The 26,698-nt window shown below is 37.3% G+C and overlaps 1 protein-coding gene and 1 long non-coding RNA gene across 4 annotated transcripts in view; one reads left to right on the forward strand and one right to left on the reverse strand.

Moving 5' to 3' along the window:
* Positions 1 to 26,698, forward strand: part of LOC135271812 (uncharacterized) — a 235,845-nt gene that overhangs the window by 206,400 nt on the left and 2,747 nt on the right. For both annotated transcript variants that reach the window (XR_010339945.1, XR_010339946.1), the window contains exon 2: positions 13,432 to 13,554. This is a non-coding gene — a long non-coding RNA (uncharacterized LOC135271812). The remainder of the gene's footprint in view (positions 1 to 13,431; positions 13,555 to 26,698) is intronic.
* The window catches only part of PDZRN4 (PDZ domain containing ring finger 4), a 400,259-nt gene continuing 385,380 nt past the window's right edge, over positions 11,820 to 26,698 (reverse strand). For both annotated transcript variants that reach the window (XM_012465629.2, XM_012465630.2), the window contains 3 exons: positions 25,157 to 25,258; positions 20,841 to 20,957; positions 11,820 to 16,256 (listed from right to left, as the gene is read on the reverse strand). In XM_012465629.2, the coding sequence (XP_012321052.2) occupies positions 14,730 to 16,256; positions 20,841 to 20,957; positions 25,157 to 25,258 (1,746 nt within the window). In that variant the 3' untranslated portion in view covers positions 11,820 to 14,729. The remainder of the gene's footprint in view (positions 16,257 to 20,840; positions 20,958 to 25,156; positions 25,259 to 26,698) is intronic.

Genomic DNA, 26,698 nt, shown 5'->3' on the forward strand with positions numbered 1-26,698 from the left:
TTCCAACTTCATTTTTTTCCAGTTTCTGCCAAAGAAGGTCCAGCCATCATAAATATGGTGTCAACCTTTTTGTCTTTTAGCATAAAAATTTAATTCCCAGCATATGACTCCTCATTTAGGAAGATGAATGGGTCTTTCTTTACATGCTTTTTAACATTTTCAGGACTAAATTCAAACAGGAGATTTGAGAATTCATGCAGTCTTCCCAGCAAGATTCTCACTGGGAGGAGTTTTCAGTCATGACTGGGTAAGGCCAATACTGTGGGACCACAGAGTTGAACCCAGTGTTCCTGCTCCTTGTCAGCCATCACATACGGCTTGTGTCAGGTCATGTAGAAGTGACAATTTCTTAAGACGTAATGTTCAAAGATCACAGATTAAATAATTAAAACTTTTTGTGTCTTCTTAAGAAATTCCTAGCTCTAATCACCTTTTAGTATGCATTGTCTGATTCATTTCTTATTAAAAGCTAGAAGGTGTCCTATTGCTTGGCTGCTTTGTTTTACTAATCCCTGAAGGTGAAGTAACTTGTGAAAGTTCACAGAGTTAGTAAATAACTGGGTCTAGTTTTTTTATTACCAGTTCAGCATTCGTTCCTTATCACACTGCCTCATAGATTTACCATATATACTATATACATACACATATACTATTTATACAAGTATATGTGTATATATGTATGCATATATATGTATGCATACTCACACTATTGAAATATCCAAATATTAACAGTTTCTTATTTTGTTTTCCTAGTCTACTTTGAAATATACCTTGGAAAGAAAGTAAATATTTGCTAGAACTTTCAGACTATGTAGGAAAGCAAAATCCACATACAGAGAAATTCTGGTTACTCTGGGAAGTGTATACTGTTTTGTTTTTTTCCCTAGAAAGTGTATAGAAAGCAGAGTCCTCAGCAAGTTCCATCCACAAAATTATTGCAAAATTTGGCAGCCACTTAGCATGTTCATGTTCAACAGTTTCATTCGCTTCCAAATTGCTCCCTCAATAATAGGGCTCCCTTGATGTTTATGCTGCAATTAAGGATATTCTTCAGGGACAGCAATGTTTTAGGCTTTAAAAAGGCAAATATTGCCAGGCATGGTGACTCGTGCCTATAATCCCAGTGCTTTCGGAGGCTGAGGCTGGTGGATCACCTGCGGTCAGGAGTTTGAGACCAGCCTGGCCAACATGGTGAAACCCCATCTCTACTAAAAATACAAAATTAGCCTGGTGTGGCGACACATGCCTGTAGTACCAGCTATTTGGGAGCTTGAGGCAGGAGAGTCACTTGAACCCGGGAGGAAGAGGTTGCAGTGAGCTAAGATTGCACCACTGCACTGCAGCCTGGGTGACAGAACAAGACTGTCTCAACACACACAGATACACACACACACACACAGGCAAATATTTATTATTTTCATAGAAATGGCCATTCTCGTGTGATGCTGTTGGGAATGTAATTGTTAGTAACTTTCTGGAGGGTATTTTAGCAATACAATTCAAACGGCTTATAAATGATCATATTATTTGATCCAGCTGGCTTACTCCTGGTTACTTATCCAAAGGGAGTACTTAGATTAATATACATAGATATATAACAAGTGTCTTTATTTCATCATTATTTATTACATCAACAGCAAACAAGAGAAGAGGAAAAAAAGAAAGTTGTTAATAAGGCATGGATCCATATAGTGGATATTCTAAACACTGAAAATGTTGCTGCATATACACATTTATTTATTGTTATAGAAAGGTATTTAAGATGTATTGTTAAATCAAACTATTGGGATATCATTTGTGTCATACGATTTGATTTTGTAGTAAAAATCATAAAAGTACGTAGAAAAAGTTTTAATAGGACATTGTTTTAGATGGATTCTTCTGGTTGTAGTGAATGGAGACCTCCCCAAGTTACTATAAGAATGGTGGCCCATCCTGCCCATGCACATGAAGATAAGGGATTTAACACTCATCTAGTCCACATGTGAAATCAGAAGAAATTTCATTATGAATCATAACCAAAAAAGCATGAACTCAATCAAGTATTATGGTGAGAGAAAGTAGAGAGTCATTCATGAGCTATTGACTAGCTTTGCTCTTTTGAGAATACGTGAATCCCAACTCTAGTTCTTTATTATTGTGAAGATTCTTTTGTTTTCTCTGAGTGTGTTTGGCTTAAGCCTCAGCTAATAACTAACAAATGACCTCCCCAAAGCTTCAGTTCAAATTCCTATCAGAATGAAGATGCAAAGATATACAGAGTGATATAATGGTCTTTGGGGACTTGCATAGTGGGGAATGGGAGGAGGTGAGGGATGAAAGACCGTTTTGGGTACATTGTATACTGCTTGGCTGACAAGTATGCTGAAATCTCAAAATTCACCGCTATAGAATTCATCCAGTAACCAAAGACCACTTGTACCCCAAAAGCTACAAAAAATTGCTAGCAGATGTTTTTTAAATGTTTTAACATTTTAAATGTAAAATTGACAAAAATTGTATATATTTATTATATATAATAGGTTATTTTGAAGCATATATACACTGTGGAATTGCTAAATCAAGCTGATTAACATATGCATTACTGCACATACTTATCTTTTGTGTGCGGTATGAACACTTAAAATCTACTTTTAGCAATTTTCCCAAATACAGCACGTTATTCTTACCTATAGTTACCATGTTGTACAATATCTAGTAAATTCAACTGCTTCTGCATATCATTATTTGTTTGGGTAATGCTTTTATTCAAAGTCATTTGTTAAGAAGATGGCTGGCCTGAAGTTCAGATAACTTTGGGTTAGATGCCCACCCTTTGGTCCAATCGACTATGGTTAATAATAAGCATATGGTGACCTATGAAAAAAACTTCTGTGCTTAGAAATAAGCATGCTTTAGACATTTTGAAGCTTAGCTTGTCCAGCATAGTCAGATTGCCAGTGTTTATTTCTGATGCTCATAGATGGATCTCTAAAAACATTACTTTTTTCCTAAAATATTTTCCCTTATAAACTTTACAGTGCTATCAAAAATGGTTATTACACCCATATATTTGTTGTAATCATCATTACTTCCTTACTGGACAAGTGTAGCAAGTTAGAAACTATTTGATTCCCTGAAATATTTATTTAACAGATATTTAACCTCAAGCAACCACTGATGATACACCACATGCCCACATTACTAAGGTCTCATTTTCCATCTTCAAGGAGGTCATGATGTATTCACACATCAACAGAGAGTAATTTCATTTTAGAATCTTATTTGGGAGTCTGTTTACTGGGATCATTTCTAGTACCAAGAAAAGTATTGGTTACAGTCTTAGCAGAAGAACAAAAACTGCTTTAAATAAAATAGCAAGTGTAATGCAGGAAATCCAACAAGAATAATGAAGAATCTGAGAATGAGATAATGCAGGAATTAGAAATAGTGGGGAGCCATTCCCATCCTTAGGCAGTGTTACAGGCATTCGGGGGCCAGGGTCACCTGGTGGAATCTGGGAGCATGGTCTACCTGTCTGGTGGGAGCTGTAGCCTGAGGGAGATGCAGCATCTGCAGGAATGCTGCCCAGACGAGGAGGGAAGGAGCAGGAGGCAGATTGACAGTGGATCTAGTGAAGGTCAAGCTCAGTGCCCCTTATTCACTAAAGCCCTGGGAGGGGCCATTCAATGTGTTCACGTGCTCATTTGATTTTATAAAATGTGTTCAATTTGTTTTGGTTCTTTGTAGTTCCTGGATGGTAGCCCTTTGTCAGATGGGTAGATTGCAAAATTTTTTCATTCTGTTGGTTGCTGGTTCACTCTAATGATTGTTTCTTTTGCTGTGCAGAAGCTCTTAAGTTTGATTAGATCCCATTTGTCTATTTTGGCTTTTGTTGCCATTGCTTTGGTGTTTTGGTCATGAAGTCCTTGCCCATGCCTATGTCCTGAATGGTATTGCCTAGGTTTTCTTCTGGGTTTTTTTGGTGTTGGGTCTCATGTTTAAATCTTTAATCCATCTAGAGTTAATTTTTGTGTAAGGTATAAGGAAGGGATCCAGTTTCAGCTTTCTTCATATGGCTAGCCAGTTTTCCCAACATCAATTTATTTTCAAATATTTGCCCTGCATTCTCCTAATAAACCCCATTTATTTATGATGTATTATTCTTTCTATATACTGTTAAATTTCCTGGAAGGCATTATGTTAAATGAGATAAGCCAGACACAGAAAAATCTCCCTTATATGTAGAATCTAAAAAAGCTGAACTCAGAGTTACCAGAATAGTGATTATTAGGAACTGGGCAGGGAGTTGGGAGATGTTGGTCAAAGGGTCCAAAATTTCAGTTAGACAGGAGGAATAAGTTCCAGAGATCTAGTATACAACATGGTGCATATACTTAATAACAATGTATGATATTCTTGAAAATTGATAAGAGCAGATTGTAAGTGTTCTCACCACAAATAAATATGTAAAATAGTGGGAAAAAAAAATGTGTTCAATTAAGACACAATTACAATTGCAACTGTAATCAGTTAAGATTGCTGCCTGTTTCTACTTGACTTCCTTTTACATTTTTCCCCATGCCAGCTGTTGATGGGGTGGCCGTGAACATGTTGAGGCACAAATTAAACAGAAGATGAGTTGAGAATAGATTTATTTTTGGTTTATTGGGAAATATTTATGTGTTTTAAATTACTTATGTATAGGATTAGGTTATTTCTAGCTATCCTGGCATATAAACAGTGCTTAGGAATCACCCTCTTCTCTATCTCACCTGGAGACATACAGAAGGGAAGAGTCACAGCTGGCAGTGATAGTTGTAAGTGATGGAGGAGAATGAGGTTTAAAATGTACAGAGTTAGAAACTAGTCTGGGGTAGGTTTTTTTTCAGTTTTTCAGCTCGCGTAAAAAAGAAACTCGAAAGAGGCTCTCCCAAATTTACACAATCCTACAAATTTACATGACATTATGAATAATGAGTTGAGAAGGTGAAATATTTTAAACTGTCAGTAACCAAATACATTTTTATGAATAATGATAAAGGAAAGACTAAATTATACTTTCACATTCTTTTTATACAAGTGATCACAAAATAATTGTCATATAAAGAGATGATCAGAGTAGACAGTCAAAAACCCAGGAGAAATAGATATTAAAAATGTATGTTTGGTAGATAATTAATAAAAATATTAAATTAAAAGTTTTCTCAGTTGATATTTGTAAGATATTCAAAATGTACAGATAGGTATTTGCATCTTCTTTTCATATGCTAAATATTTACTTTTTTGCCTAATTTTGAATTCATAATTTTAAATTAATTTTTCTGTTAGGACTCCCAAGTTGTTTAAGCCACAGATCTCACGAAACCTAGATGCAAGTACAAATGTCATGGCTTTCCCTTCGTCCTGTTCCCCATTCTCTTTTCATTGACTTCTATTGACTGAGTTTAGCTGTTATGAGACATTGGGACACAAATCAGAGGATAAGCCTCGCAGAGGAAGAAAGATGCAGCAGAGGGCAAACAAGTCAGAAATGGCCCAGGAAGGAGGTGGGAGAAGCAGGTCCCTCCAGTCTTGGCTGGTTCGAGTTGAAATCATGCCAACCTCTGTGCAAGGTCATATTTATGATAGTAACCATCAAAATCACAAATGTGCATGTGCTTGGACCCTGTAGTTCTACCTCTTGCAACTTATCTGTGATATACTCGTAGGTGAAAGACATACCTATAAGGTTATTCATTGAAGCCTTGAGTCTGGAGGCCACTATCTTAAGTGAAACAACTCAGACACAGAAAGACAAATACCACATGTCCTCACTTATAAGTGGGAGCTAAACAATGTGTACCCATGGACATGGAGTGTAGAATGACAGACAATGGGGACTCAGAAGGGTGCGGGTGGGGAGAAATGAGAAATTACTTAATGGGTGCAATGTCCATTATTTGGATGATGGATACTGGATGTTGTAAAAGCAATAGCTAAATGGTAGAGACAATCAAAATATCCCTAAATTGGTGAAAGAATAATACCTTTATGGTACATCAATACAATGGAATACTATTTACTTTAAAAAGAAAGAAAAATGAAAGAGGAGGATTCTTTATGAACAAATGTGGGATGATATTGAGTAAAAAAGGGTTATTTGGTTATGCTACCATTGATATAAGTAAAGTTCATAATCATTCAGCTGAGATTCTAAAATTCATAAATCTCTGAAAGTTTTTTTTTTCATAAATAATTGGGTTACAAAACATGGCCTGAAGTTACATGGGACTATTTATAGTTTAAATAGTCACACGTTTTACAGAAGAAATATTTACGTATTTGATTATTCAGTGCATTTCCAGATGCTACTGAGAATGTTTCTAAAACTCATCCTCTAGACTTGACAATCAGAAGAAGCTTCAGAAAAGCTGGGAGGACATTTGATGGGGATTCTCTTGCCTTCTGCTCTTAACAAAGCAGAAAGTTGACTTTGGAAACCAGGTGTCTCATGTGAGCAGGATGGGGCCCAGGACGATGAAGGGCCATGACAATTTGATGCACCCCTTACCTCATTGACATTTGACAGCTTCTGTTCACTGCTTTGCTCCTGGTGGCCTGGCCTTTATGGCCATGGAGGAGCCTCGTTGAAAGAGAACACCAGTGGATGGCACTATTGGTGCTCTCTCTAGGTGTTCCTCCAAGCTCTGTCTCCTATTCTCATCTCTGTATCTTTTAATACAAACAGCAAGGGCAGGTGAACTATTAGCAAGGGGCATTGAATTAAGGGACATCTGTCTAATTAGCTAGCTCATTAGACATCTCTACCTGCATTGTCCTATTGGCACCTTTAAAACAACATGCCTAAGGCTGAAGAGTTCACCTTCCCTTGCCAAGCCCATTTTGCTGGGTGGTTACATCATTCACTCAGATCCCCAACGAAAAGCCTTGACATCATCCTCAACACCTTCCTCCCTCTGCTATCATCTCCCATTCTGTATCCAGTCAGTCCCCAGGATCTGACTATTCTACTTCCTTAATAAAGTTGCCAGATAAAATACATACTGCCAGATGAAATGCAAATTCCAAATAAATAATAATTAACTTTAATATAACTATGTCCCCAATATACATTTACATTAGAAACATGTTCATTTGTTCTGAAATTCAAATTTAACTGGTCATCTTGTAATTTGATGTGCTCAGTCTTCAACGTTGGTCCTTAATACCTGTCAAAGCTGCTCCCCTCTCTGCACCTATCAACCCCTTTTTCAAGTTCTTCATTCTTCTCTTCTGGATCGCCAAAAGTACTTCCTAACTGGTTGTTGTCTTTCTAAATGTTTTCCCATTCATTCTTCTCTTCTGGATCACCAAAAGTACTTCCTAACTGGTTGTTGTCTTTCTAAATGTTTTCCCATCCAAAACAAGGTCTAAATTGCTCATAGGCTAATCTGTGTCCAACATAAATTAGATCACATTTCACTCCCCTGCTTTCTTGCGTATGACACCCTTCATGACCTGGCTTCTGCCTACCTCTCCCAGCCTTCTCCGAACTTAAATTTCAGCCATACTTTGTGTAGCAAATTGTAGAACTGGTTGTACAGATTGTAGAATTGATAGGAATTTGTCAGTTCAGTGAGTCATTACTGAAGGCTGTGAGGCCAGGGAAGGCTTCCCAGAGATGATGAGAGCCCATGCCAAGCCTTTACTGCTTTCAACCCTCCTGAGCTCCTCACGGGCTCTGTTATGCTGCACTTTGTACACTCTGCTTTATTCAGTTAGATTTCTTTTCATGTGCCCATCATTCATCTCCCCAAGACAACAAGTTTATTAATGACCCATGTAAAGCATCTAACACATTAAACATCACAGACTTTCACATTTCCTTAACTGTTTTGTTCTGTTTCTATTTCTTTGTGTATTTCGCACAGCACATTTCAATACTTATTGATTTTCCGATTAGTGTTCCGTTTCAAGAAAGAAGTTAGACTAAGTTAAACAGGCACAAATAGCTGCTCTGCTCATTGACCCTACCATAATGAGAATACCAGGCTAGGGATGGTTTCTTGGCATATTTGAGTAGACTTTGCTTCCCAGAGCACCTCACAAATATTCCATGATATGTTGAGAAGTTGCATCACATTCAGTCTGTTCTCATCACCATCAGAAAGGTGAAGTTGAGTAAATGTCTCAGGTTATTAATCTTCTTGTTTAGATATGCTTGGGGATTGAATATCCCGAATTGACTATTACCTTTCCCCCTATTAAAATACCAGTCTTTGAGGATCCCAGAGAGCCCTGCAAATGTACATTCAAGAGGTTCTTTACAATGTCACATTTCTGCTCATGGGCATGGCAGGCAGCACAATCACATGGGGCCATTATAAACTGAAGCAGAATGTAATTATGTACTGGTTAGCTCTAGAAAACTTATCATAGGCTCAGTGACTCATCAATAACAAAATCTAGCATCATCATTTCCCACCATAGGCAACATACAATTCAAAAAATAGGATGACTGATAAAGTAGGATCAAATCAAGATGGTCAGCACGTTTGATGACACAGGGAAAATGGAATTAGTGCCTGAACTTTTGTGTGCCTGGACTTCTGTTTGAAGCAGAGTTCATGAAAAGCAGACAAGCTGCTGATGGTCATTCTTAATTCAGGTGGAGGCAGTGAGTGGTGGAAAAAAGAGAAATTTTGAGGCACACCATTGTGAACCTGAATCTAGAATCCACCGCTTAGTATTTGTGGAATTCATTGCAGATTACTAAAAACATTAGATATACTTTGCTCATCTGTACATAAAAACAATAACTAACATATATTGAGTGCCCACCCTGTACCAATACTTATCAGCTTCTTTACATATATTAACCCATTTAATTCTCAGCCTATGAAAAAGGCTATAATTATCTCCACTGTATTGAGCAGCAGTTAAGTCACATGCCTAAGAATGCAAGCTTAGTGACAGAGCTGGAAAGGGATGATTAAGTAGTGGATATTAATAAGTTAAAAGCATGTAGTAGGATATTGAATAACATGCAGGACCCTAGTTTATAGACATCCCCTGAACCCAGGAGCAATGCTTGTTGGAAGACAACACTGGTGGCTGGGGTATGTGAAAAATGCATGATGCCCCAAATCCTGAACAGCTGCTGTTTGGTAAAATGAAAGAAATGCCAGAAGGACAAATATAACAGTGGTGACTACTGTGCAGAACGCTATACTCATGCTAGACACTACAGAAAAAAATATATTAGACACTACTGGGTGGAAAGCCAAGTGAGTGATAAGAAAATACCATGTGTAAGTATTCAGAAATTAATGGCTGTCAGCAAGACTTGGGGAAAATCTCCTGGAGAGATGAGAAGGCATGACATGAACATTGAGGGAGGAATGGATACAGAGACAGGACAAGGATTTCTCTAGCGTACAAAACTCCAGGAGCAAAGTGTGGCCCCAGATATGAGAGTGGCATGTTCACAAAGCTGCAGGGAGTCCACAGGAGAGGCACAGTGGGACCTAGAAGTCGCACAAAAATGTCCCCCAAATAATCAGCATTATGGTACCTATTTACTCAGTTCTATAAGAAGATTTTATAAAACTCACAGTGTAGACTGGTCCTCTTCTGGCTACAAAGAGCAGCACAACTTGAGTGGAAACAGCAAAACAAACAGAATACCAAAGACAAAAAGCAACAACAAAAACCCCTCGAAGCAACACTCTGGTTTCTCTTTGGCGTTTACTAAAAAACCCTGAAACCATCCTCAATTGGTGACCTATCTTGGTCAGTTACTCTTGCTAGTAGCTTCCTGTAGTTACTGTTAACCTAAATTTTGAAACCATGCTATGCATAGTTACAGGAATGATTTGTTTTATTTAAATTTTATGTCGTTTAGAAGATATTGAAGGAATTTGGACTACTTCCAAAGACATACATTTCAGAAAATAATAAAAGTATACTCAAGAGAGATGAAAACTTCAGATAAGTGGGAAATAATTTTCTGGGAAAATGTTTTTACTTTTTTTTCAGGAAAAGTGAATTAGTTGATGAGCCTGTTGCAGTGTTCAACTCAGAAAATTAATAGTGATTATTTGATATATTAACAATATATTAATAATTATTAATAGAAATAAGAATGTAGTGGAAATTAATTAATGGTAGAAAATTAATAGAATAGAAAATTTAATTAACTTTTAATGAGAATTTAAAGAATACTGGCTCGGCATTGTGGCTCATGCCTGTAATATCAGCACTTTGGGAGGTCCAAGTGGGAGGACTGCTTGAGGCCAATGAAATTAGTTCCAGACCAGCCTGGGCAATACAGTGAGAGCCTTTTATCTACAAAAAACAAAAAAAGGTATGGTGGCACATGCCTGTATTTTCAACGACTCAGGGCGTTGAGGCAGGAGGATTATGTAAGCCTAAGAGTCTGAGGTTGCAGTGAGCTATGATTGCACCACTGCACTCCAGCCTGGGCAACAGGGCAAGACCCTGCCTCTCAAAAATGAATTAAAAAAAATTAGTTTGAAGGAGCATCAAATTACTCATCTACTCAAGGCAGGTTTCTCAAGGTCTGAGTTGGAAGTCCTCTTGAAGAGAAGAGTGAGATCAGATGGAAAATAGGTTGAGTTTAAGTGATGGAAATCCTAAAATGACCATCTCAGGTCCTCAGGTTTTGTCTGATTTTTAGGAACAGCCCTCTGAAGGTACCGGAGCACAGTGAGGAAAGTGATGTTTAGGAGGGCAAGTGTTGTGGCTGTGTGTAGGCAGACCGGAAAGGGGCACAGGGACACCAGTTAAGACCTGTTGAAGTATAGACATGAGACAGTGACAGTCTAGTCTGTGGGTGATTGAAGCCTATTAGAAACGATCTGACACACTCTGGAGAGAAACTAACAATGCTTTGCTTTGTGACTGACTAGCTAAATGAGAAATCCAAGAAGGCTCAGGTGATAAGCATGAGAGACTAGGGAACAGAGGTGCCACAACTAACTGAGGGATTTGAAGCTGAGAGCAGACGCTCATTGGAGCGATAGAGAGACTGAGTTTAGCTGGCAGATTGAGACACAGCACCAGGACATGGACTAATTCCATATGTAGCTAGAAAGTCTATGTGAGATGAGGCTTTCCCTCAACCACAATATGTGTTCATAAAGAGACACTCTGCACAAAATATGATGCCAACAACAGCCTTCTTCATGGCACACAATGAAGAAATACCCACTGAACATACGTTGCTTTCTGCCCCCTTAGGTCCTTCACATATGGATCTGTGGACCTAGAAAAAACGGAGGCATTTCTTAAACAACAAAGAATTTATTTGAGCCACTGCAGCCCAGGAAACGCTTCCAAGTTACCTTGTGAAGCGCCCTGAAGAACAAAAGAGAGGCTGGAGCTTTTAAAGAAAAAAGGATGAATAAGGACAGAGGGAGATTACAAAGGTTGTTTTTCAACTGCTACAATTGGTGTGATTGTATCTAAAGGGACTGGTTTTAACAGTTAAAAAGGCCACCTGTGGTAAGGGACCTTCCAGAGCTCAGCAGGAAGCAGACGCTTTGGTTGTTCAGTAGGAAATTGTGACCTCCATCCAAGGCCTGCCTTAGGTTCAAGCTAAAATGGCCTCCTGGCTCCACTTTAGATTCTTTGATTAACCCGTTGTCATTTTCCTTCATCAGATCCTAACACTGATTTCTGTCACACCTTGAATATAAAAAGCAATAATGAATATGAAGTTTCATGTAAACCCAAGTAAGATATTTCTCCTCTTTACAGTCACATATTTCTTCTGAATTGACATAAAATTAAAATAACCCACATATAACTAGTTATTTTTCTTTGAGCAACAGATTTATTATTCATTTACTAAAAAACATGTTTAGCACAAAGATATGTTATATAGAAAGATAAAGCATAACACTTTTTATATTTTCACTGCTTTTTGAGAAAGACACTTTTTCCACTTGTAGAACTATATAAATACAGGCATGAAAAACACCAACATCAATTTTTTTAAAAATTGGCAAGCACATTTGGGCTTAATAAAAATAAAATTAAACTGGCAATTTTGGAAACATTGCGCAGTGTGAGATGTGTACATGTTTCTTCTGGAAAAATCTTCATGCTGGTTCCAAATGAATGTTATCAATTGGAGTAATTCAAAGGCAATGAATATTTAAACCTAGTTGTATCAAGAGGAGAAACAATAACTTTCCAGGTCTGTAAAGAACTGAGCACTTAAGATAGACAGACATTCTTATCTGATTCAAAAATTAACACTAGGTGCTCAAAAGTCAAGTCTGCAGGTGCACTGGGAGCAGTCTTATTCATTGGGTTAACAATAGCTCGTATTAGAAGTGATGACATTTTCAGTTGTCTTAGGTTGCTATTACTATCATCACTATCTTAAAGTTTTTGAGTCCAGCTTTTTACTATATGTAAATAAGACTAGTTTTTTTTTTTTTCCATCTCTGTGATAGCCCTTCAAAAGATACAAACTTCAAAGGGTAGAAGAGCAAGGAAAACGTAACAAAAGGACCAATATGTGGAGGAGAGAGAGAAATGCATAAAACAACTTAGCTCAACTAGCATTCATTATTATTCAAATAACATTCTACCAGTTTACAAAGACAGAGGGGGCCATGAGGGCTTTCCTGTATGAACTTCAAATCTAGGCAGGGAGACAGTAAGTTCTATGTATGTGACTCAGTAACAAAAGAATCCAATTTCCAAGGTGAAGCAATAGGCACGACAGTATATGCCCAATAGCTGAGAAAGTCTGATGTCATCAAAGAGGCTCCAAAAAGGAAAGTATATATGATCCCATGCCAAGGGGCGTGTAGGATTTGTCACAGAAACCCCAGACAGGACAATAGCATAGAGTAACCTGAGTGGAAATGATTAGGCTGCCAAGAAGCCAGGAATAACTTAGAGAAGCTCTAAAGAGGAAGAGCAATACGCAAGGCCCACAAGTTAATGGAGGGCCTTGAATAGAGAGCAGAGGCCTAGGGGTCTGATTCTAGAGCTGCTAGGAAGCCGTGTAGGTTTTTGAACTGGAAAGTAGCTTCACAAATAAGATGTTGTGTATCCATTATGTTAAAACAATCTGCTGGGTTGAATGAAAATTTGATCAAGCTCTTGTTTGCATGTACATAGTTTGATCTGGTCTTTCACTCTAGAGGTATGATGATTGACATGCAATATGGTTCATATGTTTACATGGTGCAAAGTTAGATTCAAAAAATTTATCTAGTCATCTAATAGTCTTACCTTTTAATAAACTAACATATGAAGCATTTATACTTCACTCTGCTGAGATTTTTGCAAATATGGTTCCCTAAAATTATTTATAAATTATTAAAATTTATCAACTACATAAATGCACATAGCACTGTGGACTGAATTGTGTTCCTCCAAAATTCATTGAAACCTAACCCCCAGCGTATCTGCTCTTGACTTTTTCAGCCTTCAGAACTGTGAGAAGTTGAGGCCCAGCATGCTGGTTCACACCTGTAATCCCAACACTTTGGAAGGTCGCAGTGGGATGATCGCTTGAACCCAAGAGTTCGACACTAGCCTGGCAACAAGGTGAGACCCCATCTCAAAAAAAAGAAAAAATTCTATGAGAAATGAATTCCTGTTGTTTAAGCTATCCGGTCTATGGCATTATGTTATGGCAGCCAGAGCGGACTAACATACATTGCAGCATTATAAACTATCTCAGACACTTCACTGATCCTTTCTCTCCATGGCATTCTCTAAATTTTCTTAGCTTGACCTTAAAAGTAGGTGGCAGGCAAGGGGAACATGAACTAATGGCTGTTGAATGTTTAGTCAGCATCTGTTAGATGCTGTGTACGTATTATTGAATTTAATCCTGGTAGGCATATGTGACACAGTGATCTATAGGAAATGTTTCAATACAACTTTATTGGAAACAAGTGATAGAAAATGTGCACATTTTATAATCCACAATTAAAAGTCTTCTAAATAGTATACACATATAACTAATTTATAACTGTTAACCACAGTGGACAGTGAAAATAAAACACTCCTTGATAACTTTTCTGAAGGATAAGCAATAATTTATTTCTCTTTAATTGTCACAATTACCACAGTTATCTAGCTACATGACCAATGTCACTACATATCACAGGAAGATTGTCCACCTACACTTTACTGAGACAAAGACAATGGCCATTTATGAGTTAAATGTACAATGGGATGTTAACACCATTTATGAGTTAAATGTACAATGGGATGTTAAAAAGCAGTGGCTTTTATGTGCCAGACAAGATATGGCACATGATTTATTATGAACAGGTTTGATTTATACCATATTATGCCAAGAAACAAGCATAGAAATGTTTTGGCATTGAGTTGTTATAAAGTAGAAAATAAGTAAACTAGAGAAATAAATCCAGATTTTCACTTACATTAGATACATTAAAGTAGGAAATTAGTTGGCTCCTCAGTATTTTTGTGCAAGATTTTTTGTTTTCTCTCCTTTTGTTTTTGATTTTTTTTTTATAAACGAGTAATATGAATATATCACAAGTAAAAAGAAAGATCTCAGCCAAAAAGAAGGTACCAGTATATGAAAAACAAATGAAAAATTACCAGGTATTTTTTGCTTACAAAAAATTTAAACTATAAAGAGTCACAAAATATATATAAAAACGCCACATTGAACGAGGCAATCATACTCTACCGAAACTGGTAGCATCCTCTTAAAATCAGTCGCATGCATTCCGTTCATTCGGTCATACCGTGGTCACCGACAAGAAGGCATTGTGGACTCTCGTGCCATCCGGAGACTTGGCCCCATGGGTCATCAGTTCTTGGATTGTCATCCAGTTGTCCAAAATTTTCTTGTTTCTCTTTTTCATCATCTTTTTGTGACTCAGTTCAATGATACTGATCTCCTTCTTGCCCTCGCTGCCACTCTGAGGGCTCTCCTTGAGACACTCTAACCGGCTCCGCATCATGAACTCTCGGCGACGGCGCTGCTCCTTGGCCCTAACCAGGTGCTGCTTTCTCTCCTCTTTGCTCCAGTAGCGCCCCATTTTCATCTCGCTCATGGTGTCATCATCTGTGGTCATGCCACTCCGCTCCTCCTTGATCTTTAAGGCACGTTCCTTCAGGATGCGGTCTCGCACGGGTCTCTTGGTGATGTACCGTGTCCCATCGCTCCTGATTTTCACCTTCCATTCCATCTTGGGCTCTGCACACTTCTGAGACTCCTTGCACATGCTTACCAAGCTGAGCTGACTCTGAGCGTACTCGACTGCAGATTTCTGTTGGATTAACTGCATGTAGCTTTGATAATGCCGGGCATGTGCTGGGATGTGCGCATATCTATATGAGGAGCTGTGGTAAGGAGAGAGGTAAGGGATGTGTTCGCTGACTGCCTTCTCTTGGTCGGGAAGCTTGCTGCCTTCCAAAGCCTTCTCCCTGCTTTCAGCACTACAACCTTGCTCTGTGGTTTTCGCTTTGGTGCAGGTCGACTCTTTACTGCTCTGTCCAGAAGAGGACTGGCTGGCTGCCATTGTGCTTCTCACGTTTTTCTTATTGGTGAGGTTGATCATCCTTGGAAGGGAACTGTCAGGGGAACGGTCTACAGCGAGTGGAGTACTTCTGCAGCTCTCAGCTGTGTTGTAAGCACTAGAACTGTCCTTGTCAGACTTTTCTGGATGTTCCATGATGTCATCCAGCTTTCCCCTTTGCATGTCTATGCTGGTGTTATAATTCCGGAATCCTCCATCATGCAGTGTCCAGATGTCTCCATACTGGTCTGTCACTTTCTGGAGCCTGTGAGCCTGCATGATATTCTGACACTCGAGCTCAATGTTCCTCAGCTCTTCGTTAAGCAGCTGTAGCTCATGCTCCACGCCCTCTTGCTCCCCTTGATTGCATTCAATTGTGCTGCTTGAGTAGTACAGGTCATACTCTCCATGATTTCGAATCTTGCATTTGAGCTCCAAGAGCTGCCTGAATCTTTCACAGTCCTCTTCTTGATTGCCAATGCTGTCTGAGTCAATGTATTCACCAGACACGAGGCTCTCATTGTACTGAAGTTCAACGCTTCCTAGAGTGTCTTGACTCTGCCCCAGCTCTCTCTTGCTCTTCAGAGATGTGCTGTTGGGGTCCTCAGCTGCATTCTCCTGCTCTGAGCTCTCGTCATTTCGCAAGCTTTCATCTGTGCGTCCCACTCCGCTGTCCTTCTCGTGGTTGTTGGATGAGGACGTCGCAGTGTCTGTTGTGCCTTCTTCTTCCTCTTGCTTTTTTGGCTAAAAAAATAACATTGAAAGAACAAGGAAAATTATTTTGAAAAACACTGATGATTAAAAATCTTGCTTGAAAACCAATGCTTCTTGGCCAAAGTTGCATCTCCTAGAAAGTTGCTCTAATTTTAGTGTCCATCACAATTTTAGAAATAAAGAAAAATTAGCTAATGGCAGCTTTTAATACAATGAAATAAAGAAAACAAAAGCTGCTTGAATATGGCTACGATATTCACTTGGATATAAATAAGGCAGGATGCATTCAAATAAGCGATTCTTTAGGTTTTCTCTTACTTGGGAAACTCCAGGGTGAAGGTGGATAAACAAAGTGACTGTATGAATTTCTGAGGTGATGATATGCAAAAGAATAAGACAGAATGTCTAAATGGTCTTCAGCAATATGGAAACCTGAAGTTCAGAAGCCACAACTACCTTAAGTTTTTCACTTCAAGTACAGAGGAAACTTCACAGACTTACTGATGCTGACAATGGGTAAGCCAAACATCGCAGAGTTTGAGGACTAAGTTAACATTATGCACTGGAGCCTAGGACATTCCTATATATAGGTGAGGATGCTCAATCTCACATGGATTCAGATGATTAGTGACAGATTCAGGTTATCAATGACAAGGCAAAGCTTCATCTTCCAGTGCCAGAATTTCTTATATGTCAGGATGCCATGCTCCTGAATACATGTGCTCTGACCTCAGTACACTCTAAATCATGTTTCTTAAAGGCAACAACGTCTCATTTGGGTTGTATAAGATTTTTCTACTCTTAACCAGGGATTTTTTTTTTTTAAAGATAAGTAAAAATTCAATCCCATGAAAATTTGAACAGCACTGATTGCCAGACATGGGCATAATATCAAAAAATTTTTGACACATATATCATATATGTATATATGTATGCATGTATGTTTATGTTGTGTGTGTGTGTATGTGTGTGTGTGTGAGAGAGAGAGAGAGAGAGACAGAGACAGAGAGAAGAGAGACATACACCCTGGTAATTTTTGGTTTTCGTGTAAAACAATTAACTGTAACTATCCTAATAAGATGGTATGTGTAGTTCTTTCCCTGTGAATATGGTAAAGTTACTTTCACCTCTATCAGTCATCACATGATAATCTATAAGGCAGTTTCTAGATTATGTCTGCCTTATGCCTAAGTTTATTATATATATATGCTTGTGTGTGTGTATAGCCATCCCTCTAGCAGATGTAATTACATAATTAAATATAATCAAGCCAACAGCTATTGCTAAAGAAGGATGGAACAAATGATAAAAGATTCTAAAAGAAGTCTAAAAAGGTCTAGAAAATTGTTATTTTGTTCCACATAAGTAATGGCAGGAAAAAAAGTAACATAAATTGAAGAGGAGAGAACATAACCATGTATCTATCAGGTTATTTCATGACTCTCAATCTTTCACTGGAATATGTTCATTCATTTGTTGAAAACATACTGAGATTGATCTTAAATATCTTATTGATAAAAAAAATTATAAGGAAGTAACTGTAACTAACAATGGAAAGCTTGTTACATCCCTAGGCTGTGACTTATACGGTGACAATAGTATTTAATATGGCAATGTCTGCATACTACACCATATAACTCTCAAAGGATGTTATCTTAATTGATAACAACATAATTGATGTTATGTTATTGATACTGGGCATTTGATTTTATATATCATGTTATTTATATTTTTCTAATATCTTGTCATGAGCTGAAAAATACAAGAAGACTAGTTTTTTTTTTTTTAAAATTTTACATGCAGCTCAAATAATACAGACAAATTATGCTATGGGAGATGTTGCACAATGTAACAGCAGTTATAAGACGAAGGATACTAGGTAAAATGAAACTTTCCATAAAGTAGATGCACATATAGGTATGTATTTTTTCAATTGAATTTCCCTTTTCCTTTGTTACTGGCCTATGAACCACTGTGAAAATAAAGAGTTTTTCATTCTCATACCTGGAATTCCTAGTTTCTAAGGTAATGCTGCTCTATCATTTATCATTTCCCTATGGAATTATTACAGCGACAGGCAATGTTTCTACCTAGACATTTCTAATGTAGTATTATTGTTTATAAGGGCAAAGGACTTTTAAAGGTTTCTGTACTTCTCATCATATTTTAGTCTCATGGTGAAGAAAAATTTCCACACAATGAGAATCTAACCTCGGGGACATCTAGTGTTACCTCACAAGACCTAACATTTGTATTACCTCTGATGAGTAGGCAGCATTTGACACCATATCACTTCACCTGGACAGGATTTCTCCCTGCTTTCTTTATTCCAACATCCTCCTGTCAGTTCAGTATCAGGTCACATTTTGTATGTAAGAAAAAAAAAGCTTGGAGCAAGGGCTTTCTTGCTTGTAACCAGCAGCTGCCACCAAAAATATCTTTTTTTGTGGCCAGTGTTGAAGTTATACATACAAATTTTAATCTGTCCTATCTATGTTGAAAGGCAATCACCACAGTAGCAATAGTGCTTGTGAGTATGAACTTCTGTTTGTGGAGTGGCCAAAGAGCATCCATGATGGGCACATGAGTGTATCACATATGACTATGTTGATGGTATAGTGTGCAATCTAATTATTTATTTAGTATGTGGACTTGTACACACACATACACATTTTTGTTATGGGATGTTAGCAAGCTGAGTATTTCATTATTCATCTTTGTAAAGTGATAGAATGTTTGTGCTGTATGTTTCTAAACCTGTCAAGATTTTCAAATAAATTGTCATCTTCTAGGATGTGTTAAGAATTAATGTTGAGGCCAGGCACAGTGGCTCGTGCCTGTAATCATAGCACTTTGGAAGGCTGAGGCTGGTGGACCACTTGAGGTCGGGAGTTCGAGACCAGCCTGGTCAACATGGTGAAACCCTGTCCCTACTAAAAATATAAAAATTAGCTGAGTGTGGTGGCATACATCTGTAGTCCCAGCTATTCAGGATTCTGAGGGAGGAGAATCACTTGAGCCCGGGAGGGAGAGGTTGCAGTGAGCTGAGATCACACCACTGCACTCCAGCCTGGGTGACAGAGCAAGACTCTATCTTTAAAAAAAAAAAAGAATTAATATTGAGAATAGGAAGATAATTAAATCAGTAAAGTGAAAACAAAATTATATTTTTGTTTTCAAAAATATAATTTTTGAAATGACAGATAAATGACATGAATGTAACATAACAAATCTAGAATATATTGAATTTTTTTTTTATAAAATGGGAAAATGACAATAAAAATAATGGAAAGAATCTTAAGACTCACTTCGCCACAGATCACACTGTGATCTTTTACTAGTTACGAATCCATTATGGGCAGCAATGTTTCTACTCATTTTTCTTTGTATTTCAGTTTCAAGTGGGGTGCTTGAAACATATTAGGAGTTCTAAATTTTTAGTTGAATGCAAATGTGACCTTAAGGAAAAATGATGTCAATAATCTCAAATTATGCTATGAGAAATGTTGCACAAATTATGCTATGGGAAATGTGTCAACAGCAGCCATAAGACGAAGGATAATCTCTATGATTATTCAGAATATCCAGGTGTAATGCCATCCAGTACGCAAGTAAAACTGATGGCTCACATCATGTCATCTTTATCCTACGGTGATAGCCTAAGTATTCAAATAGATACATTAATATTTTATTATTATCTTTTCACTGGGAAATTCAGGGTTTATTTGTTTGCATTTTAATGGCAATCGAGTGGGTGAGAGCTTAAGGGGGAGATTAGATCAGTCATAGGAAATAAAGATTAGATCAGCCATAGGAAATAAAGAAGCAAGTGTCTTCTTTGAATATGTAAAGTATAGTGGGTATGAACATGTGATCAACATGATTGTTAAATGGGTGACCTGGCAGAATGCTGGGGTCATAGGGAAGAATTATACCTGCTAAAATCAGAAAAAATGCACAGATCATAGCATGGCTGAAGCTGCTAAAGAGATCATGCATGCCATTTTTTTAAATTAGCACAGCCGGGTGACTATAGTCAGTAATAACTTAATTGTACATTTTAAAATAACTAAATTGTATTATCAGATTGTATGTAATACAAAGGATAAATTGTTGAGGGATTGATACCCCATTCTTTATGATGTGATTATTTCATTTTCCATGCCTGTATTAAAGCATCTTGTGTACCTCATAAATATATACACTTATCAGGTACCCACAAATATTAAACATTAATATTTTAAAGTAAAAAAATTACTTGTTGGGGAGGTTACCTCAGTTTGTTTTCAGCTGGCATATTGAGAAGTTACACACATTTTTTACCATTAACTTTCTGCAATTAGTTTGAAGTAGTACCTGGGTCAACATTTGAATACTACTGTACTGTATTAACTGTGGTCCCTGAGCTTCCCAAACTGGAAATATGCTTAATGGAAAAAACATGTTACTGATTCCCTCTGCTTCATTTGAGATGATTGTTTTCTCTACAAAATTACCATGACAGGGATGTTTGATTAAACCCTTTGATTTTGTTTTCATCCCCATTTATGGTTACACATTAAAAAAAAGAACAAGCAACATCTCAAATGATGTAGTTCAAATTGTTGGCCCTACCTGCTCCACCTCATTGGCAGTGGGTTGCATTGCTTCATTATGCTCTTCTTCCAACATCTCCAAGTTTAACTCCTCTAAGAATTCATTCCTTTCATCTTCCAGCCAGCCTTCATCCAGCTGCAAAAGAATACATTAGTACATTATATTATGTTAGTGAGAACTCATGCTAAAATAGGGTAAACTTAAATGGCTGATGCCCGACGAGTTCCTTTTATCATAATGATTCTCTTCAGAATACCAGCCTCCCATAGTTCACCCCTCAGAAAGAAGAAAAGGTGATTAAAAAAAATTGGACTCATGCCTTTTATCCTTTCCTGAAACAGGGCTACAGATTTTCTCTCATAACCAAGTAAATCTCACAGCACAGAACATTACCTTCTTTCAAAATGTATGAAAAGCATCCTGCATAATCCACAGCTGTCATGTTCATTACCTCCAACAGTCCTGTGTTAAAAGGCCTGCCATGCTACGAACAGGACTATGAGACAATTGGGCTTTTTTTCTTTAACAACAACCCCCAAGGAGACTGCACACAAAGTGCCCCCATACACTCATGCTATCCTCATCCTGCTTTTTCGTTTTGGGTGGGCTCCCATGTTAGCAAGATGGCTGCTTGCCACAAAAGCGTCTACAGATAACATTTATTTTATCTGTAAAGAAAGAAAAATTCTAAAAGTTATTCTCAAAAAAAAAAAAAAAGAAAAAGAAAGAAAAGGAAAGAAAAGCACGTAAGTCCGTGTCTATTTCAATTCATTTTCAGGCCCAATTTTATAGGAAGAACACCACAGTGGATGTGACAGTTAAGGGTGGTGGAGTGGTGTGGGCCATGCAGGGTTTTGTTTACGGTTGCTGAAAACAAGTATTCTTGTAGAACTCTTAACGCAAATTAAACTGAGCAAATCTCTTCGGCTTTTCAATACAAAGTGAAGTGGAAAACTGGTGGTTCCCTGGCTAATATGATCAGTGTTGACAGTTAGTACAGATAATTTGCCTCAAAGTGGATTTTTGGAGCTGGATTACATAAATTAGCTCTCTATGCTGATGAAATTAACAGGATTATTGTCAAAACTCTGCATCACCCTGTGCTACGAAGAAACGTCAGCATTCTATGAGCAAACATGGACAATAGTTTGAGATACTTTGACTACCAATGAACTGGCAAAATAAGTTTTTAAACATAACTGAACTTCTACAGCTTAAAAATAAACCAGAAAGGACATTAAACTGCACCAAAAGAGGCATTAGCGTATATGTATCATCTTTATTTATATGCAGACAAATCATAGATTTCATGATATCTATTAAAGGCCATGTAGAACTTAAATGACCTCAAATTTAACTGGGGCCCAAAGTACAGGCACATTTGTTCACCCTCATTTATCTTAATGTGGCCTGAATAAGTTGATCAAATTCCTATGACTTTAATATGCAGATGAGCTATTATAATTATGCCAACTAAAAATGTAAATTCAGTCCAATTTGTAATTGTTCAAGTTTTACATTCTTTAATCTTTTTGAAGTATCACAAAGCTGCAAATGCCAGACCTCATACAAAATTACTTAAAGTGAGGAATGCTTACTTGTCACCAACACATCAGGAGTTTTACTTTAATCAGGTAAAAATAAAGTACCTTCTAACACTGACACAGTGAATGAGTATTTTGAGGATTAAATGAAGTGGTGGGGAAAATAAAGAGAAAATGGTCAAAATTAGTGATTCCCTGTAACTCTTTTCATACTGAGTAACCCCATAGATTCCTGAGTTGCCAGCTGTAGTCATTATATATCTATTTTGATAAGGCTTTCTTTTAGGCTGGAGGTGCACACAGCACAATTAGCAAAGGCAGATTCTTCTTGCTCACTTCCTTCCTCTCTCCTGTTTTCCCCATTCTACCTAGACATGCATTCACTACAGTCTGAGTCTAATGCAGTGGCAGAGATGGACATCTCCCTTGAGCTGAGCTGCAGGAAAAGAGGGATTTTCATTACTAAAGAGTGGGAATCTGTCTGCACCAAAGGGGGCCACATGTGGCATCTCAGAGAAAGGAACAACCTATACTGTCTCAAAGGTAGTGGCTACAAGCTCTTATGAGAATCCTCTCTGCCCCAGTGTCCTGAGGGAAATAGGACAGAAAAGCAATATCTCTAATAGTCTCAGGAAGAAAATGGGCAGAAAATGAAAGAGAGTTGACAGGAAATGAGGAAAATGAGTTATTTAAAAATATTGCACAGATGCACAATACTGCCCCCAGCAACTCTGTACATCATTTCCAAGAATCTGGAGAGCATTTGAAATATTAAAAAAAAAGCTAGAAAAAGCACACAAAAAGCTTCCACATTCTCCCTGAATAAAATACACATGCAAAATAAATAAATAAATAATGAGATAACTTGAGTTCAATGGAAAAATATGGGTAATATAAAGTCAAGATTTTTTTAGTGTGTGTTTTTTTGTCACTTCATAGCATGTGCTGATTAAATTACATTTTTAAAGAATAGAATTAAAATGTATTTCTTTTCCTGATTTCTCTGGAAATCTGTTTTTTTTTTTTTTTTTTTTTTTTTTTCTGTAGGTAATTAGCCTCCTCTGGTGGCATGAGGCGTCTTCAGGATCAAGGGGCTAAGGCAGATCCTAATTTTGACAGGCAGGATGGCATCCTATGGAGTCAGACAACCATCTTTTATCAAGCGTGGAAAGGGAAGTCTCATTTGAAAATTCATCCTTTGGCACTGACTCTTCTGGGGGAAAAGGTTAGGAATGTAGTCAGATAATCAAATTTTCCACTGGTTTTACCCAGCGTATGTATTCCATCAAAGATTAACAGAATCTGGTCTTATGTCATTAATTTCTATTATTTCAACAGCCCATTATGGCCACTATGTGGCATAGTGTAAGGAAATGCTTTAGTTCTAAGTTAATGAGGTTCTCTAGCAGTTACATGGAATGGGCAGGGAAACCACATTATAACATAAAAGTATCTTCTCTACTACAGAGATGGTAACTGAGTTCTCTTCAATTTATCATAAATTTCACTAATATGCATTTAGCCCCTTTATTACGTTCTTTTTTAAAGAAAATGGGAGCAGTGAGATAACTAGTTTGAGCAATTTCCAGATAATAGGTATAATGTCATATGTATTCAAATATTCACTCCCACATAGGCAGTGTGGGCTTGTTTCCCCACTCCTAAGACCTCAGATGTGTAACTTTACTCTGCCCCAGGCTATGGCAGACTTTATGGGAACCATTTAGAATGGGCAAGGGCATAAAAGAAATATATGCGGAAAGGGTGATCTTTTATAACCACTATATTCAAGTCAGGATTCGGTCTGACACTGAAATATACTTAGTCAATGTAATTTATAGATAGTATGTAGTTACTGAGTCTGAAAAATATCAGATCAATAACCGAGGAGACAAATGGTGATATAACTAACTTTACTCAAACGACTGACAGATGGATAGACTGGTGACAACAGTCTATTTGTCCTTTCTGCCGTGTGTTGGGATATAAAGAGGATATAAAAGGAAGCCCCAGTAGTACTTTTCTTCCACTGTTATCTTTCCTTTACTTTCATGACATCTTCCTCTGTAAAGATTTAAAAAATTCATTTAGAAGCTCTCAGTTTGTTTTTGACTGGACAATAGTTTTGGTCACACTAAACTTGGAAAAAAATTCATTTAATATACATGGAACCAGACAGTGCTATACAAGACATTTTAATTGGTAAAGTTATTCTAAAAAGATTTAAGTTGATGACTATGCTATACAAGACATTTTAATTGATAAAGTTATTCTAAAAAGATTTAAGTTGATGGGCTAGTGTTTCTCTCGTGGATATCCTTCCAAGATACCTTCATATGCCAGTTAAGTATTTTCAGATGGAAACCCAAAGCAAGGATCCACACAGAATTAAAAGGTTCCACACAGCCATTTATTTATTTGTGTAATTATTTAAATAACTGGCAAATTGAAGGAGAGACTTGTGATTCAAATTTATTTGTTTTTCCCCCCTTAAAAGGAATATTTAGCTGCCATCCTATGGAGCAATATAAGGAAGTCTTTAATTATAATTCTTCTGATAAGTTAGGAAAGATCAATCTTTATTGTGTTTTGCACGTTAATTAGTTTCATATGTATTTTTAAAATTCACTCCCACATAGGCAATGTGGTGGGTTATGTGGGGCAAGATAACCATGATAGTGATTTGATAGAGAATAGAAGATAATGAATATAAATTCATTCACAAATTTATACTCAGCGAATTCAATGAATATACAGTTCAGTCTCAAGACTTTTGATCTCCGTTCTGACCTGAATCTCTGGCCTTGCAACAAGCAGCACGATTCTCTTACACTCATCGTTAGACAGCAAGGCCACTGCTTCTTCTCTATTCTGGACATCTTCCCCATTTATCTAGAAAACAAATGAGAGTGGCATATTAGTTTCCATTTCCACAATGCTGCACACAATAAATGGCAAATACCAGCTCATTTATGGTAAATGTATGGACAATGAAGCTCACACAATGGGCTCATCTTCAGCCCCTCAGCACAAAGTGCCTTCACTCAATTACGCGCTTACTGTAAGAGCCATATCGATCCCTGAAGGATGGCGGACATCAGAGGAAGCAGTTATGTTCATAAATGTCCAACCTGTGCCCTGGCAACATACATCTAGCAACACAATTAACCAGCCCCTGACAGGTGACGTTCATCTTTCTTTGCTCAGAGTAATGGAAGTGTCACTCTGAGATAATAGTGCTGGGGAAGAAGGACTGGCAATACCACAACTGAAATCCGTCATCCTGCATGCTCGCCGCGAGCCAATTAGAGAGCTGCAGTATTATCTCTACCAGGCAAAGCTCGCAGGCCACTGCTGATGATTACATTTTCATTTAATCATTTCATATTTGTGTGGGGGTCTGACTCAGTTGCTCAAACATCATTGTCAGGATAAATCTCAGTGTTTACCTGATCAAAATAAAGTAACATTCTCATCAATACTCCACTTTCCTTCTAATATTTATCCATTTCCTAAAACAACAAACTAATGAAATATCTTCAGACTCATTTCTTAAATACTTAATTTTTTTAAAAAATTATCATTAGAGTAGCCCTGAATTTTTAAAATAATGATGAGTGAAAGAAACCACGCTTGAGTAAACTTTGGATTATATGTAAAAGATTCCAGTGGCATTAGAAATATCTTTTTACCTTTTCTAAGTTCTAAAGAGTAAATAAGATTTGTAAAGTTTTTTTAAACTACATTTTTATGTGCAAATACATTTAGCTCTTAATCAACAACTTTTTCCTTTGGATAATTAATTATTTTCTTTTATTGATTACTCAAATCCATAGAGACAGTAAGATTTTTGATCCATATATGTAATCAAATAATGTGGAAAGAAATTCTAACTAAAGAGGTCAAGTAATTCTGTCTAAAATGGTATTACTTGAATAAGTTAAACAGATGGAAAATGAGGTTGCACTGACCATTCTTTTTTCAATAATTAATCTAATGTCTTTCACTAAGGACTTCTGCTTTAAAGCATAGAGAGACTATTGAGGTTTTCTCTTCGTAGGTCTCTGGGTTTCTGGCTGATGCATGAGGGTAGATGTAATTATCTGAAAACAAGCCCAGAAATCTCAACTTTGGACCACAATAAATAACACTTATTCCTACACTCTTATATGTATTTAGTGCAAGGAAAGCAGACAATAATAGTAAAAAAAATCATATGGGCAAAAGTTGTGTTTCCTTACTCCAATCACTGTCATTTCTGATTTGTATACATAGAAAGGAAATTCAGTGGTTATAAGTTTCACGTGCATTCCCCATTTGTTTTTGCAATTC

Source organism: Aotus nancymaae, unplaced genomic scaffold (genome assembly GCF_030222135.1).
Source record: "Aotus nancymaae isolate 86718 unplaced genomic scaffold, 86718_ANA_hifiasm-v0.15.2.pri h1tg000092l, whole genome shotgun sequence".
In the NCBI taxonomy this organism is placed as follows: Eukaryota; Metazoa; Chordata; class Mammalia; order Primates; family Aotidae; genus Aotus; species Aotus nancymaae.